This window comes from Lepidochelys kempii, chromosome 23 (assembly GCF_965140285.1).
Source record: "Lepidochelys kempii isolate rLepKem1 chromosome 23, rLepKem1.hap1, whole genome shotgun sequence".
Taxonomy (NCBI): domain Eukaryota; kingdom Metazoa; phylum Chordata; order Testudines; family Cheloniidae; genus Lepidochelys; species Lepidochelys kempii.
The window spans coordinates 12,337,362-12,355,200 of record NC_136402.1 but is presented as its reverse complement, the minus strand read 5'-3'; the positions used below and the strand labels follow the sequence as shown (position 1 = coordinate 12,355,200).

General features: G+C 45.7%; 1 protein-coding gene across 1 annotated transcript; it reads left to right on the top strand.

The window, feature by feature from the left end:
* Window positions 1–590: 590 nt before the first annotated feature.
* LOC140901850 (butyrophilin subfamily 1 member A1-like) lies at window positions 591–15,775 on the top strand. Its single transcript, XM_073321274.1, has 6 exons — window positions 591–717; window positions 2,731–2,751; window positions 5,248–5,268; window positions 11,660–11,680; window positions 12,804–12,830; window positions 15,252–15,775. The coding sequence occupies exons 1-6, from the start codon at window positions 591–593 to the stop codon at window positions 15,773–15,775; spliced, it is 741 nt and encodes a 246-aa protein (XP_073177375.1).
* The last annotated feature ends 2,064 nt before the right edge of the window (window positions 15,776–17,839 follow it).

The window sequence follows — 17,839 nt, the reverse complement described above, 5'->3', positions numbered from 1 at the left end:
AATGTCTTTATTCCCTTCTGTAGTCCAAATATAGAATTATTCTGTCTAGTAAGGTAAAATTCCTTGGAATCTGAGAAATATACCTGTGTAAAAGCTTTGCAGGAACAGAGTAAGGACCAGTTTTACACTGAAAGTGAAGTCCAGTTCAAGGTCTCTGCTTTAAGTCAAAGCTTTTGGTGGTATCTGACTTGCTTATATGAGAAATGCTTCTCCCTCTGTACTGTAACCTCAACCAACAGCTCTACTCCACTGTAACAAAGAAAATGTTACAGAATACAGTGAGGCATATGAGAGCAGGAGAAGAACATGAACCTTCACAGGAGCTGGACTTAGGCCATTACACTGGTCCACTACTTGAGTGTCACCTTCAGTGGAATGTGCATATGGACAGTCACTGAAAGGAGAAAGGGAAGTTACTTACCCGTACAGCACCTGGAGTTTGTTGAGATGTGCTGTCCTTGTGCACATTCCACGACCCACCTTCCATTTCCTCTACCCTGGAGGCCTTTTACCTGCCAGGATTCCACAGTAGAGAGGAAACTGAATGGGAATTAGCAAACTCCACCTTTTTTATGCACTTGACATGGGGCATGAAGAGGCTCAAGCCACATGCTCAGCCATACTGGAACTGCCAGCCAAATGATTCCAACGTGGAGCGTATGGGGTGGAATAGCACCATCCGTGGAATGTGCATATGGACAGAACATCTCTGTCCAGGTAAGTAACTTCCCTTTTTCTGTTATCTATCTGATAATGTAGTGAAAGCTCCGCTACAGAAAAGAAGTGACATATTTTGCATGGTTGAAGAAAAAAACATTTTTGTGCCTTTTCCATTGCACTTCAGAATGAAATAATGAGGATTAGAGTCACAAATGTACTTAGGCATTGCAATCCTGAGAGAGAAACCCCTGCATGCCTCATGATACCATCAGCCCAGTGTTTAGGGGTGTGGGGCAATCAGGTTTCAATCCCCAGCTCTATGTGATTTGGAGCAGGGACTTGACTCCAGGTGTTTTGCTTCCCAGCTGAATGCCCTAACCACTGAGTATATTGGGTATTCTGGGACAAGCACACCCCATCTCTTTATGGACACCTGAGCCTGTTGGACAACTCTAACCAAGACTTTGAGGCTTTCTGGCAAGACAGGAAGGGAGATGCCTAACTTGGGAATACCACTTTGCAGCCACTGGGGCTTACACATCAGTGAGGGCTCCAAGCTGCTCATTAGCTGTGGAGCACAACAGGATTTAGTTGGCTTTGTGCCTGCTTACCGGAGAAACTTAGACACCATGGGAACTTTAGTCGCTTAAAGGGTTAGGTGGCAGTTAAGGTTTGGGTTTGAGAATATCAGTGATGCCTCAGAGCTGGACTTAGTCACCTAAATAGGCACTGAGATTCCTAAGTACTTCTGTGAATCTGGTGCCAAGTACTTGATTCAGAGTCCACTGAAGTGCAAGGAAAGTCTCCCATTGACTTCAGTGGGTTTGGATCTGGCCCTAGGCCTGCACTGACTTTGTATCACTGTCACATGTATGAGGGGGAGGTTTCCTTTGTTCCTTGAGGCCTCTTTCTTCTGGGACAGAGTCACATGTGCAAATGCTTGTACCTTTTTCACAGGACAGAGCCAAGGGGAAAACATTATGAGACACTACTAGAAGAAGAAGAGAAGGTTACTCACCCTGTGCATTAACTGAGGTTCCTCGAGATGTGTTTACCTATGGGTGCTCCACTTCCTACCCTCCTTCCTTCTGTTTAGGAGTTCAGACATGGACTCTGCTGTAGAGAAGGAACTGAAGGCAGTTGGACCACATAGCACTATATAGCTGCCACTTATGGTGCAAGACACAGGGAGTGTACATGTACTCCAATGGTCATGGCTACCAAAAATCTCTGATCCTAGACACGATACTCAAGCACACCAAAAGTGGAGCTCCCATAGGGACACACATCTCGAAGAACATCAGTTACTGCACAAGGGGAGTAACCTCCTCTTTGGAGGATGCTCTATGGCCTGTGTTATACAGGAGGTCAATCTAGATTATCACAGTGATCCCTTCTTGACTTAGAATCTATGAACCTATCATGCACATTGTCTCCCCTTCACAGCCAGAGATATCCCCCACCAAAGACAATATAGTCTTCAGTATTTTAGCTATTAACTCACTTCCTTCTTGGACCTATCATGACTAAAGCTTATGTCATTTTCATTAAACACTTGTTTTTCAGAACACTTGGAGCAGAGAATAAGTAAGTTTATATCATTTTCTTCCCATGTGTTTTACTAATATTCAGGAATGGGGACAAGAATGATTTATTATTAGACCTCATCCCTCTCTCCTGCCATTGATGGAGCTCTTTATTTGGGTTGTTTTGTTGAATTTATAAATAGACTCCCCCAGTGGTGTTCTGTATTCTCCAAGAACCATAACCCTACCGCAGAGACACAGAATATCAAAGGAGACGTACAGACTGAAACTGAATGGCAGGCCACGATGTAAATGGTGTCACTGCCTCTTTTGGTAGCAGATGCCATGTTAGTTGAGCAGCATCTTGTGTCATATTCCCCTCTTTTGCTAATTAGTTGTGGCGTGAAGGCTCTGTGCCCCTCATTAGCTGTGGCCAGTATTTATGCTACTTAGGAAAGAAAGGATCTTATTCCCCCTCTTCTATTAGTAGCTAAATGGACATGGACTAAACTCTTTTCTTTTTCTCACCGTTTTTCCTTTGCAGAGCAACACCAAGAGGAAACAGGTTAGTTTGCCTAGTTAACTGAATCGTTACAGTCCAAAGACCAAAACCAGTGGCCCCTTCATGAGTTCCAATGGCTCCAACAGCAGCAGGAATCTTATTACATGCATGGTCATGGGTGGGGGAAGACAAGGGGCCATATATGGGTCTCCAGAGGCCTGGACCTTCCCAGAGCTGACAACTTATGAACTCTTTGCACAGAAGAGGGAGAGAGGCTCAAGGGCAGTCAGGGATGAGAGTGAACACTTCCATGAGCTCCAGGAACTGAACCTGTAGAACAAAGCTCTGGAAGAAAATGCAGCAGGACAGAGTTGCTAAAGTTGTAGTAGCTGAGACCATGCAGACACTCCACTTCCTGCCTCAGGGATGGGGCTGGAATAGACTTCCCAAAACAGTTTTGCTCAAACTGGGAAATCACATCAAAGCACCCAGAGGAGGATCTTTGACAATCTCCCTGGAAGGCAAGTGGTGATAATCACACAGGAATGTTGCTAGAGCACAAAATAGAACCGAGATATGCCAGCTTCCGGTCCGGTATATTCAGTAGTAGGCCATGGGATTCTCAGAAACTTTCCACGGGAATGTGTCTATGTAAAAATATTGGGGGTGGGGGGGAAAAAGAAACAAAACATTTCAGTAAAGTCAAAACATATTATTTCAACTGTATTAAAATGGAACATTCTGATTTTTTTTTCAAAATGACTTTCTTTATTTTTTGTGACCATGACCCCCACTGATGCCTATGCTCCACCAGAGTCCAGACAAAGTCAGTTAAAAGGGGAAGATTTGTGAGAGAGAACATGAATCTGCATGGGAGCTGGACTCGGATTACAGAACACAACACTGCACAAAATCAGAATGACCTCAACCTCTCAGGATTCCCAGTTCCATGCAAAACCCACCTCTTTGATTCTGCTTTTGCCAATCACTCCCAACACCTGCATATTTAGGGTGATTTATCTGATAATGTCATAGAGGCTTTTGCAGAGAAAATATAGTACATTTTTTAGCTGGCTTGAAAAATAACCATATTTATGTCATAGGATATCAGGGTTGGAAGGGACCTCAGGAGGTCATCTAGTCCAACCCCCTGCTCAAAGCAGGACCAATCCCCAATTTTTGCCCCATATCCCTAAATGGCCCCCTTAAGGATTGAACTCACAACCCTGGGTTTAGCAGGCCAAAGCTCAAACCACTGAGCTATCCCTCCCCCTAAATGTCATTGCAACATTTCTTGTTCAGAAGCCCAGCCAAAAGACATCAGTAATTCTGCACTGACTTTGTGTTAGTTACACCCAGATACATGAGGGAAATGTTCCTTATTCATGTAACATGTGCAGTCTCTGTGCCTCTTTCACAGAACAAATCCAAGGAGACATTGTTAAGGTTCCATTCAATCACACTATCATGTGGGAGCAATGTAGGGGGGTCAGAAAAACACTAGCATCACTTAGTCCAAGTCTTAACCTTTCCTTCAATGGATTCAGTGGAAACACTTCCATTGATTACACTGGGAGTAGGACTGGGCTCCCAATTTGACAGCAATAGAGTACAAAAAGTGTCCTTTTTGTTTTTCTTGGCAGAGAAACTCAAGGAGGAAAATGGTAAATAGACTTTGAGTTCTGCAGTTTAGAGGGTGAAAGGTCAGTTATTTCCCCATTGAGGGAAGTGGAGGAGGCAGTTTATTAACTACTGATGGGTAAGGACCTTTCTACTTTTGCACGTGCAGGTATGCTTTGGGAATTCAGACTGGGGAGAATGTGGATATTTTTCACTGGCGAGTTGTCTCTCTGCTTGGTCAGGGTTGAAATGTCAGTTTGGGGCTGTTGAGAGGAAAGAAACGTTCATCATCTAATTTTCAACAAAAACAAAGGCAAAACAGGTGACACATGGAGATGTGTCTCCTTTTGCAAACAATGGCTGGACGACGAAGGCGAGTTTGCTTTGATTTCTGAGATGATCACACAGAGTGGGGTTTTATCAGGGAAATATTTAGCAGCTAGTTCTAGATTGCACCAAGCAAACCTCTGTAAGTCTTATACTACTCTGTGGGGTTTAGTACCCTGTCCTAAGGGTGAATTCTTGATAGTGAAAGTCCTGAGCATCCCCTTGTATGGGAAACTTCTGCTGGGAACTTCAGGGACCTTTCATTGGAACTTCCACTGACAAGGGGGGGTTCTCCCCTCCTACAACAGAGTGCAGAGTGCCCCCACATGGTTGTGTGGTTGTGTGGAACCTTAACAATGTCTCATTGGATGTGTTCAGTGAAAGAGGCACCTGTCTTTTTCACTGAGCACATCCAACGAGACATTGTTAAGGTTCCACACAACCACACAACCATTTTGGGGGCAGCTTAGAAGTGTCAGAAAAAATCTAGCAGTCCTTAATCCAACATTTGATGCTTTCTTCAGTGAATTCAGTGGCAAGACATTTATTGACTACCCTACAAGCAGGACTGGACATATATTGAAAAAATGTCCTGTTTGTTTTTCTTTGCAGACAAACTCAAGGAGGAAAAGGGTAAGTTTGCTCTGACTTGTGCAGTTTGGAGGGGGATGGGTCAGTCATTTCCCCATTGAGGGATGTGGAAGAGGCCATTTTTTTTAACTGTTGAGGAGTCAGGATCTTTCTGTTTTTATGGTGAGTGGGAGGTGGATGAATATTGCAGTTGGGGCTCAGGGGAATTTGGGCATTTTTCCCTTGCGGGTTGTTTCTCTGTTTTACAGGGTTGTGGTGGGGGTGTCAGATTGGGGCTCTTCAGAGGAAAGAAATGTTTGTTGACTCAGTATGGAGCAAAAACAAAGATAGAAGAGGGGGTGCATTGTGATGGGTCTGCTTATGCAAAACAATGGCAGGAAAGCAAAGGTGAATGATTTCTGAGACAATAGCACAGAGAGGGACATGTTCAGTAGCTAGTTCTAGATTACACCAAGCAACCCTCTGTGCCCTGGTCTACACTAGGACTTTAGGTCGAATTTAGCAGCGTTAAATCGATGTAAACCTGCACCCGTCCACACGATGAAGCCCTTTATTTCGACTTAAAGGGCTCTTAAAATCGATTTCCTTACTCCACCCCTGACAAGTGGATTAGCGCTTAAATCGGCCTTGCCGGCTCGAATTTGGGGTACTGTGGACACAATTCGATGGTATTGGCCTCCGGGAGCTATCCCAGAGTGCTCCATTGTGACCGCTCTGGACAGCACTCTCAACTCAGATGCACTGGCCAGGTAGACGGGAAAAGAACCGCGAACTTTTGAATCTCATTTCCTGTTTGGCCAGCGTGGCAAGCTGCAGGTGACCATGCAGAGCTCATCAGCAGAGGTGACCATGATGGAGTCCCAGAATCGCAAAAGAGCTCCAGCATGGACTGAACGGGAGGTACGGGATCTGATCGCTGTATGGGGAGAGGAATCCGTGCTATCAGAACTCCGTTCCAGTTTTTGAAATGCCAAAACCTTTGTCAAAATCTCCCAGGGCATGAAGGACAGAGGCCATAACAGGGACCCGAAGCAGTGCCGCTTGAAACTTAAGGAGCTGAGGCAAGCCTACCAGAAAACCAGAGAGGCGAATGGCCGCTCCGGGTCAGAGCCCCAAACATGCCGCTTCTATGATAAGCTGCATGCCATTTTAGGGGGTTCAGCCACCACTACCCCAGCCGTGTTGTTTGACTCCTTCAATGGAGATGGAGGCAACACGGAAGCAGGTTTTGGGGACGAAGAAGATGATGATGATGTTGATGAGGTTGTAGATAGCTCACAGCAAGCAAGCGGAGAAACCGGTTTTCCCAACAGCCAGGAACTGTTTCTCACCCTGGACCTGGAGCCAGTACTCCCCGAACCCACCCAAGGCTGCCTCCTGGACCCTGCAGGTGGAGAAGGGACCTCTGGTGAGTGTACCTTTTAAAATACTATACATGGTTTAAAAGCAAGCATGTGAAAAGATTACTTTGCCCTGGCATTTGCGGCTCTCCTGGATGTACTCCCAAAGCCTTTGCAAAAGGTTTCTGGGGAGGGAAGCCTTATTGCGTCCTTCATGGTAGGACACTTTACCACTCCAGGCCAGTAACACGTACTCGGGAATCATTGTACAACAAAGCATTGCAGTATATGTTTGCTGGCGTTCAGACAACATCCGTTCTTTATCTCTCTGTGTTATCCTCAGGAGAGTGAGATATCATTCATGGTCACCTGGTTGAAATAGAGTGCTTTTCTTCAGGGGACACTCAGAGGAGCCCATTCCTGCTGGGCTGTTTGCCTGTGGCTAAACAGAAATGTTCCCCGCTGTTAGCCACAGGGAGGGGGGAAGGTTGAGGGGGTAGCCACTTGGTGGGGAGAGGCAAAATATGACCTTGTAACGAAAGCACATGTGCTATGTATGTAATGTTAACAGCAAGGTTTACCCTGAAAGAGTGTAGCCACTGTTTTATAAAATGTGTCTTTTTAAATACCGCTGTCCCTTTTTTTTTCTCCACCAGCTGCATGTGTTTCAATGATCACAGGATCTTCTCCTTCCCAGAGGCTAGTGAAGATTAGAAAGAAAAAAAAATGCACTCGAGATGAAATGTTCTCCGAGCTCATGCTGTCCTCCCGCACTGACAGAGCACAGACGAATGCGTGGAGGCAAATAATGTCAGAGTGCAGGAAAGCACAAAATGACCGGGAGGAGAGGTGGCGGGCTGAAGAGAGTAAGTGGCGGGCTGAAGACAGGGCTGAAGCTCAAATGTGGCGGCAGCGTGATGAGAGGAGGCAGGATTCAATGCTGAGGCTGCTGGAGGACCAAACCAGTATGCTCCAGTGTATGGTTGAGCTGCAGCAAAGGCAGCTGGAGCAGACTGACACTACAGCCCCTGTGTAACCAACCACCCTCCTCCCCAAGTTCCATAGCCTCCACACCCAGACGCCCAAGAACGCTGTGGGGGGGCCTCCAGCCAACCAGCCACTCCGCCACAGAGGATTGCCCCCAAAAAAGAAGGCTGGCATTCAATAAATTTTAAAGTTGTAAACTTTTAAAGTGCTGTGTGGCATTTTCCTTTCCTCCTCCACCACCCCTCCTGGGCTACCTTGGTAGTCGTCCCCCTATTTGTGTGATGAATGAATAAAGAATGCATGAATGTGAAGCAACAATGACTTTATTGCCTCTGCAAGCGGTGATCGAAGGGAGGAGGGGAGGGTGGTTAGCTTACAGGGAAGTAGAGTGAACCAAGGGGGGGGGTTTCATCAAGGAGAAACAAAGAGAACTTTCACACCGTAGCCTGGCCAGTCATGAAACTGGTTTTCAAAGCTTCTCTGATGCGTACCGCGCCCTCCTGTGCTCTTCTAACCGCCCTGGTGTCTGGCTGCGCATAACCAGCAGCCAGGCAATTTGCCTCAACCTCCCACCCTGCCATAAACGTCTCCCCCTTACTCTCACAGATATTGTGGAGCACACAGCAAGCAGTAATAACAGTGGGAATATTGGTTTCGCTGAGGTCTAAGTGAGTCAGTAAACTGCGCCAGTGCGCCTTTAAACGTCCAAATGCACATTCTACCACCATTCTGCACTTGCTCAGCCTGTGGTTGAACAGCTCCTGACTATTGTCCAGGCTGCCTGTGTACGGCTTCATGAGCCATGGCATTAAGGGGTAGGTTGCGTCCCCAAGGATACATATAGGCATTTCAACATCCCCAACAGTTATTTTCTGGTCTGGGAATAAAGTCCCTTCCTGCAGCTTTTGAAACAGACCAGAGTTCCTGAAGATGCAAGCGTCATGTACCTTTCCCGGCCATCCCACGTTGATGTTGGTGAAACGACCCTTGTGATCCACCAGAGCTTGCAGCACTATTGAAAAGTACCCCTTGCGGTTTATGTACTCGGTGGCTTGGTGCTCTGGTGCCAAGATAGGGATATGGGTTCCATCTATGGCCCCACCACAGTTAGGGAATCCCATTGCAGCAAAGCCATCCACTATGACCTGCACATTTCCCAGGGTCACTACCCTTGATATCAGCAGATCTTTGATTGCATGGGCTACTTGCATCACAGCAGCCCGAACAGTAGATTTGCCCACTCCAAATTGATTCCCAACTGACCAGTAGCTGTCTGGCGTTGCAAGCTTCCACAGCTATCGCCACTCGCTTCTCAACTGTGAGGGCTGCTCTCATCTTGGTATTCATGCGCTTCAGGGCAGGGGAAAGCAAGTCGCAAAGTTCCATGAAAGTGCCCTTACGCATGCGAAAGTTTCGCAGCCACTGGGAATCGTCCCAGACCTGCAACACTATGCGGTCCCACCAGTCTGTGCTTGTTTCCTGAGCCCAGAATCGGCATTCCACAGCATGAACCTGCCCCATTAGCACCATGATGCATGCATTGGCAGGGCCCATGCTTTCAGAGAAATCTGTGTCCATGTCCTGATCACTCACGTGACCGCGCTGCCGTCGCCTCCTCGCCCGGTATCGCTTTGCCAGGTTCTGGTGCTGCATATTCTGCTGGATAATGCGTGTGGTGTTTAATGTGCTCCTAATTGCCAAAGTGAGTTGAGCGGCCTCCATGCTTGTCTTGGTATGGCATCCGCACAGAAAAAAGGCGTGGAACGATTGTCTGCTGTTGCTCTGACGGAGGGAGGGGCGACTGACGACATGGCTTACAGGGTTGGCTTCAGGGAGCTAAAATCAAGAAAGGGGGTGTCTTTACATCAAGGAGTATTTGAGGCAGGACTTCACGAAGGGTTCCAATAAGAAATGGTGCATCTAAGTTATTGTTCTTATCGGAACAAGGAGGTTAGTCTGGCCTCTGATTGATACATGGCTAGATTTACCTCGCTGCACCTTCCCTGTGAGTGACTGCACTGTGACCTAGACGAATGAGTCCCCTAGATGGGGGAGGAGGCAAATGAGTACAAAACAAATCTGGTCTATTTCTTGTTTTGATCCACTCCATCTATCTTTTACATCTTTGGCTGGCAGCAGACGGTGCAGAAGGACTGTATACCATCCACATCTCATGGCTGCTCGGCAGAAGATGGTGCAATAGGACTGCTAGCAATCTGTATCACCTGCCTGGTCACCATAAGACGGTTCAATAGGACTGACTGCAGGACTAAAGAGAATGACCTGGTCAAGTCACTCCAAATTTAGTCCCTGCGCCCATGTCTGCCCAGGCGCTTGTGGCCGACATGGCCAGGAGCACCTCGGACATGACGATGATGGCTACCAGTCGTATTGTACCGTCTGCTGCCACAAGGCAAGGGGTTGCTGCTACTGTGTAGCAATGCAGTACCACATCTGCCAGCACCCAGGAGACATACGGTGATGGTTACCTGAGTGGTCTCCATGCTTGCCGTGGTATGGCGTCTGCACAGGTAACTCAGGAAAAAAGGCGCGAAACGATTGTCTGCCCTTGCTTTCACGGAGGGAGGGAGGGAACGGGGGCCTGACAATATGTACCCAGAACCACCCGTGACAATGTTTTAGCCCCATCAGAGTGCTCCATTGTGACTGCTCTGGACAGCACTCTCAACTCAGATACACGGTTGTTTGCTGTTACTCTGACGCAGGGAGGGGCGACTGAGGACATGGCTTACAGGGTTGGCTTCAGGGAGCTAAAATCAACAAAGGGGGTGGCTTTACATCAAGGAGTATTTGAGGCAGGACTTCACGGAGGGTTCCAATAAGAAATGGTGCACCTAAGTTATTTTTCTTATTGGAACAAGGAGGTTAGCCTGGCCTCTGATTGATACATGGCTAGATTTACCTCACTGCACCTTCTCTGTGAGTGACTACAGTGTGACCTAGAGGAATGAGTCCCCTAGACAAGGGAGGGGGGGAAGCAAATGAGTACAAAACAAATCGGGTCTATTTCTTGTTTTGATCCACTCCATCTATCTTTTACATCTTTACAACAAGAGAGTTGCTCTTTTAAAAAGAAAACACAGATCACAAGAAGACCTTATCTGGAGCAGCAGTTGGTGGAGCGAGCCATGAGGCCTGCGCTGGCATCAGGACCCTCCACAGCCCCTGGGTCTAACCACCCTCAGCTGCCTTCCACCTCTGAAGTGGCAGATGACAGACCCTGGGACTCTGATTTTCCCTTGAAAAGGGAGGTTGTTCTGTCTCAGGAACCACCTGGAAAGGGGATTCTTAAGATAGGAGGAAAGGGGGGATTCATCATCTTCGTCCTCAAAGACGGCCTTGAGATGTTTGCATAGTACCCAGGATTGTACCCAGGTACCCGGGGTTGTACCAGGCAATTGGCCTGTCACCCTGGTACTGGGGTGTAAGTTTTACGGTATCATACTGTTGACTCTGGAGCCATCTGGGGAATGGCTGTCGAATCCAGTACCTACAGACACAGGTGTGGCAATGCCTCTTTTGGTGCCTTCAACCCTGCAGGTCTACATGATAGCAATGGACTTGTTTTGTTTGTCCATGCCAACCTCACCACTACCTCAGGAGTCAGCGGGACTATCGATATCATCTGCTATTCCAGGCCCTTCAGCTTCTTCAATTGAGTCCAACATGGATGCCACCAATATCCTTGATACTGGTGATTAAACAGCACAGAGATATGCCCCCCCCCAAAATGGGGCACCCATATCCTCTGCAGAGCATCCAAGATTCCTCTCCCTCTTTGTGGAAGAAGGGCTCAACCAGCTCTTCATAGCTGCAGTCCCTTACCTAGGTCTCAAAGCCCCTTAACTCCACACTTTTCCCCATTCCACATAAATATCTGTAAAATTAATCATCCAAACCATAAACCATCATCACAATAAATTCTTCCAGCTATCTGGCTATCAATTTCTCTAGCTCTTTTTTAATTTAAGTCATCATGGATTTTGCACAATTTAATTAATTTACTGGGTAATCTTTGATGCATGGTACCAAGGAAAACAGTGAACAAGAGTTTAAAAGGCTGTAATAATTGTTATTTTTTCCAGACGAAATGAAGAAGGAATTAGGTGAGTGAAGACCTATGTACACCCTTGCTGGTGTCCCCAGTCCTGTTGCTTGGATATTTGTAGAGAGGGGCCATTTCTCCTGTCTCTCCTCCATCTCCCTGGCTGCTTTTGATGGAGAAGGGAATCCTGACAGTTCATGTACTTCCCCATGGAGTACAGCAGCTCCAGGCAGACATATTGCAGCTCCTCACACTTCTCACAATACCAGGCAGTATGGGAGATGTGGTCTGTCTGAACCTGTGGGGTGGGACAGACCCCCTGACTACTTGACAGCCACATACAGGGTCCAAAACACCTTAGTAGCCACTGCTGGAGTGTCACTGATTTAGAATATGTCTGCACAGCAGCTGGGGTGTGTAATTCCCAGTGCAAGTAGGCAGAAACCTGCCAACTCTGCTCGAGCTAGCATGCTAAAAATAGCAGTGTAAGTTCAGTGAGACAAATAGTAGCTCAGACTAGCTGCCTGAATATGTACCCAGGGGCCAGGTGGAATTGTATTCACGTGGTTAACCTAAGCCAGCGTGGTCACTCTCTTATTTTTAGTGCACTAGCTCAAACAGAGCTGGCACATATATGTCTACCCATGCTGGGTATTCCACCTCCCAGCTGCAATGTAGACACACGTTGGAGGGAATTGTCCTTCTATGTCCTGCCTAGTAGGAGCTGGATTGCTGTGAATACAGCCTCTGGTGGTTGGAAACGTATGTGTGGATGGGAAGGTTCATTTTCTGTTTGAGTGAGGAGGGATGTGTAAGAGGGAGTTAGAAACAGATCAAAGCCAAGAAGAGCAGGTAACATGGTGAGGTGACTCATTGGCTGGAGGTGCAAGACAGAGAGAGCAGATCTCAGCCAGAGCAGGACTCCTGCCCTGGTTTCTAATCTTAGCTCAGAACAGCCCACCTGTGTGTGACAGAGAGAGAGAGAGAGCGAGAGGGAGACCGAGAGAATGACCATTCAAGTGCCATTTCTTTATATATTAACTCCTGCAAAAGGAATCACCCCCTACTGTGTCTGGCATCATCACTTGCCCTCAGTCTGGAACTTCCCTGCTGCTGGAGGGAGGAAATCCACAGTCAATGCCTCTCTTAATTCAATGTCTGTTGTTTTCTTACTTTCATTTCAGAATGGAGAAGGGCTCGGAACAATTCAGGTAACAGAACACACAGCACATGGATAGAGGTGCTAATACTATGGTACTAGATGCAGCATAAGAACCTCAGTACATTAGAATCTATCCCAATATGAAATAAATCATTTTGTTTGATACTATAATCAAACTAGAAACACAAACTGTTCTTATCAGAAACACAGCTCCTAAGGTCTTTACTTTCTAGCTCCCAAACTGATTTCAAGGCCTGATCCTCACCTGATTTACACCAATTTCACAACAACTCTATTGACTTGCATGGAATTACCCCTGAATTACAACAGTGAGATCAGACTCAGCCTGACAGTGTGATTTTCAAAAACATCTGGGTGATTTCAGAGCACAGATCACATTGCCACTCAATGGGGCCTTCTAATATGGGCCTATATCTGTTAGCACCCCACTGTGGCAGGACGGAGAGATACACCACCTGACTCCATCCACTTTATGCCTCCATCCTCAATTTTTTATTGATCAAGTTCATTTTCTAGACCTTTGGCTGGGCCCTTAATAGTCTCAGTCCCCTTCAGGATAATGGGGAGTTGGAAGTTCCTTGGCTCTAGTGAGGCTAGACAGCCCTAAATCTCCATGTTTTAGACCCACCTTCTCCACATTTCTTGCCTGCAGTCAGTAGGGGGACCTGGACCCACTCACTCCACTTGTCAGGAACAGCCAGAACCAGTCCTTCTCTGTCTCTTGTGGCTTCCTGAGCTGCCACCTACCTCTCCTGCTCTGGAGGCTTCCCCCACTTCTTGCTCTGCTTCTCTCTCTTCGGCGTGTTGGCTTCTTAGGCAGCTTCTCCCCAGTGTGCTGGAGGGATCCTTTCTCTGCAGTTCTTCTGCATCTCTGGCTGCTGCCTTTTCCCCCAGGATCTCCCCCTCTCACTGAGCTCTGTAACCTTAAATAATCCCTGGTGCTACCCTACCTAATTAACTCCCCCAGTAACTCAGTAAGACAACTACTCCCAGGTGAACTTAAGCTGCCTTATGCCCCCTTGTGGAGCCTGTCAGGGGAAGGCTGGGCCCCTGACCCCTTCAAAGAGCCAGCTACCCTCTGACAGACCTGTGATCCTAAGTCACTTCAGCCCAGCTCCTTCAAAGTAATGATGCCAATGGGAGTTACCTTTGAGGAGCTGGGCCTTAGTGATTACTTGGAGTGGGGTATTCAGAAGTTCCCAAGGAGGCCATCGTAATTTGGGCCGCAGTGAAAGCAGAGATGATGTAGTGGCAGGGACGGTGACTGTGATGAGAATCATAATGCAATGGTGGTGAGACCACGATGGGGACTGCAGTGGTGAAAGGCCTGGTCAGGAGAGAGTCAACGAGGTTTATGAGGCATTTGCTAGTGAAAAGACAGTGGTGGGACTGTTACTCTGGTGATAAAGGAGACTGATGTTGATGGTGCTGATTATAATAATTATAATTAGAGAACATTAAAATGATGCAGGGATGATAAAGGACACAGTGATGGTGATCTGACAATGAAGATAGTGCAGATAATAATTTGCATGTTACAGCAGTTTTCTGCTGACCATCTCAGACCTCTTTACAAACAATGATAAAACACCTTCTAGCACCTGATGAGGTTGGCACCATATTCAGCTTACTGTGGAGTTGCATCCAATGAAGTGAGCTGTAGCTCATGAAAGCTTATGCTCAAATAAATTTGTTAGTCTCTAAGGTGCCACAAGTACTCCTTTTCTTTTTATGGAGTAAACCAGCTATCAGAGAGCTTATGTAACCTGATCAATGTCACATAGCAGCAGAGCTGGGAACAGAACCTAGGGGTCCTGATTCCAGGTCTAATTGCTAGGTAAAAAAAATTTTAATGAGTAATTATAATGTGTTATTATGTTTGTGCATCTTATTTATTTACAATGATAGTAATAGGGGTATGTTGACATGACCAGTGTTTGAGTTCTTACCAGTCCAGTTCTGTGTTTCATGATGAACTTCTCATCATAGTTAGCTGTCATAGGAAACATATTTTTGCCATTCTTCACACACAAAACATCCCATAATGCTAGACACATAGTGGGTCCGATTCAGCTCTCAATTATATTGGTGATAGTGTACTTTGCTGGCCATTATTAAGTGAAGTTCCTCTGGATTCACACTTGTGTAACTGAGCTCAGAATCTCGCCCAGTTTGAGTAATAATGTGATAAACAGTTCAGGGTCACTTTTATTTTTGTGTAAATACCAAGCAAGTCTCATTTCCGAAATAGTTCAATACAACATTGAATTGTCAAGTATGCAGCACTGGTCAAGTCCTGCAGTCCTTACTTAGGCAAAACTCCCATTGAAATCAGTGGGAGCTTTGCATGAGGAGAGGTGGCAGGAGAATGCACATATATTTCCTTCCTATTCCAGTTTATACTGGCATTATAGGAGTGGTTTTCAAAAAGAAAACTCTCTTCCTGTAGATGACATCACACCTGATGCAGGAACTGCCCACCGCAACCTGTCCATTGCTGACAGTAAGAGTGTGAAACATGAAGCCCAACCTCAAAAAGTTCCACCAAATCCAGAGAGGTTTGATTCAACCATCTGTGTGTTGGGCTCTGAAGGATTCTCCTCTGGAAAGCACTACTGGGAGGTGGATGTCGGGAGCAGCACTGACTGGGACCTGGGCGTGGCTAGAAAATCCATACAGAGAAAAGGAAAACTTTCCCTGTCCCCTAAAGAGGGGTTCTGGGCACTTGGTCTGAGTGGGAGAGATTACTGGGCAAAAACAGACCCATGGACCCGGGTCATGGTGCGAAAAAAGCCCAAGAAAATTGGAGTTTACCTCAGTTACAAAGACATGTTGGTGACTTTTTTCAATGTAACTGATATGTCTGTGTTATTCACATTTAACAATTGTTCATTCTCAGGAGATGTTTATCCACTCTTTAAAAATTCACACAAAGAAACAACAATGAGAATTTGTTCAATTAAAGAGGAATAAACATAACATAACTGATGCTGATTTTATACTGAAGTAACTGAAATCAAGGTTTTTATGAATGTATTGTATTGTATTGTAATGTATTGTATGAATGTAAAAAATGTTTTGGTTTTTTAATGTACCTTGTCATGCTGTCTTCATTACATGTTTTGCAATAAAATGTTTTCATTTCCTATTGGTTTTTTGCTTGTGACTTTTGTCCAATACAATATTTGACTAGCCCATTAAAATCACAGTGTTTCTGGGGCTGTCATAAATATAAAGGGAAGGGTAAACCCCTTTAAAATCCCTCCTGGCCAGAGGAAAAATCCTCTTACCTGTAAAGGGTTAAGAAGCTAAAGGTAACCTCGCTGGCACCTGACCAAAATGACCAATGAGGAGACAAGATACTTTCAAAAGCTGGGAGGAGGGAGAAAAACAAAGGGTCTGGGTCTGTCTGTATGCTGCTTGTGCCGGGGACAGAACAGGAATGGAGTCTTAGAATTTTTAGTAAGTAATCTAGCTAGGTATGTGTTAGATTATGATTTCTTTAAATGGCTGAGAAAAGAACTGTGCTGAATAGAATGACTATTCCTGTCTGTGTGTCTTTTTTGTAACTTAAGGTTTTGCCTAGAGGGATTCTCTATGTTTTGAATCTAATTCCCCTGTAAGGTATCTACCATCCTGATTTTACAGAGGTGATTCCTTTACTTCTATTAAAAGTCTTCGTGTAAGAAAACTGAATGCTTTTTCATTGTTCTAAGATCCAAAGGTTTGGGTCTGTGGTCACCTATGCAAATTGGTGAGGATTTTTACCAAACCTTCCCCAGGAAGTGGGGTGCAAGGGTTGGGAGGATTTTGGGGGGAAAGATGTGTCCAAACTACATTTCCCAGTAAACCCAGTTAAAGTTTGGTGGTGGCAGTGGAAATTTCAAGGGCAAAGGGTAAAATTAATTTGTACCTTGGGGAAGTTTTAACCTAAGCTGGTAAAAGTAAGCTTAGGAGGTTTTCATGCAGGTCCCCACATCTGTACCCTAGAGTTCAGAGTGGGGAAGGAACCTTGACAGGGGCATTTGATGCAGATGTTAAAAAGAAGAAAACACCATCCTCTCTCACACTGTCCTTATTGGCAGCTACACCTCGGAAGCAAAATAACAAGAATCTCATTGCTAATTTCAGCATTTTCCTCTATAATAAAAGATAGATAACATGGATATCTCACTAATAACCATATTTTGGGACAAAGTATCAGAAGGGTACCCATGTTAGTTTGTATCCACATCAGGACTCCCTGATATTTTGGGATGGTATTATACTATATTATGAAGTTGCAGTGGCTGGAACAAAATTTAGACTGAAGATAGATTTCCACTATAAACCCAATTTTTACACACCCACCTCCCCCATAAAGTTATCCAATCTTCCTGACACTTCCCACCAAGATAGAATTCTTCTGGGAATTCATTCAAAGTGAAATTAAGCTAAACTGATTTAATTCTGAAGTCTGGTCTACACAACAGACCTATGTCTGTCTAACTATGTTGCATGGCTGTGAAAATTCCATACCCTGGAGCCATGTAGTTATAATGACCTTAACATCCCTTTGTAGACAGTGCTATGTCGATGAGAGAGCTTCTCCCGCTGACATAGCTCCCACCTGTCAGTATTTTAAATGTAGACCTACCCTTAATGAGAGTGTCCACATAGGGCTTTAATGCAGTTTGGCTAATCCACTTTTAATTCACATCTGTAGGACAGGTCTACATTTTGAAACAGTGCAGCTGCAGGGCTGGAGCCACAATGTAGACTCTACTTTGCTGACAGGAGGGGTGCTGCCATTGGCATAGTAGATAATGCACCTCCCCAAGAGGCGGTAGCTAGTTTGACAGAAGAATTCTTCCATTGACTTAGCTCTGTCTACACTGAGGGCGGTTAGGTCAGTATAGCCACATCTCCCAGGGAGTGTGGATTTTCACACCCCTTGAGAGACACAGCTATGCCAATGTAAATTCCCAGTGTAGACCAGTCCTTAATGCCTCTTTAACAAACCCATTGGGTTTAATGGGGTGACACACATGAAAGAAG

Excerpts from the sequence above, each read along its gene's own strand:
- LOC140901850 (XM_073321274.1), top strand. The coding sequence starts at position 591 with ATGAAGAGGCTCAAGCCACATGCTCAGCCATACTGGAACTGCCAGCCA. Across the intron at positions 5,269-11,659 it reads CAAACTCAAGGAGGAAAAGG|ACGAAATGAAGAAGGAATTA; the intron begins GTAAGTTTGCTC and ends TATTTTTTCCAG. Across the intron at positions 12,831-15,251 it reads AAGGGCTCGGAACAATTCAG|ATGACATCACACCTGATGCA; the intron begins GTAACAGAACAC and ends CTCTTCCTGTAG.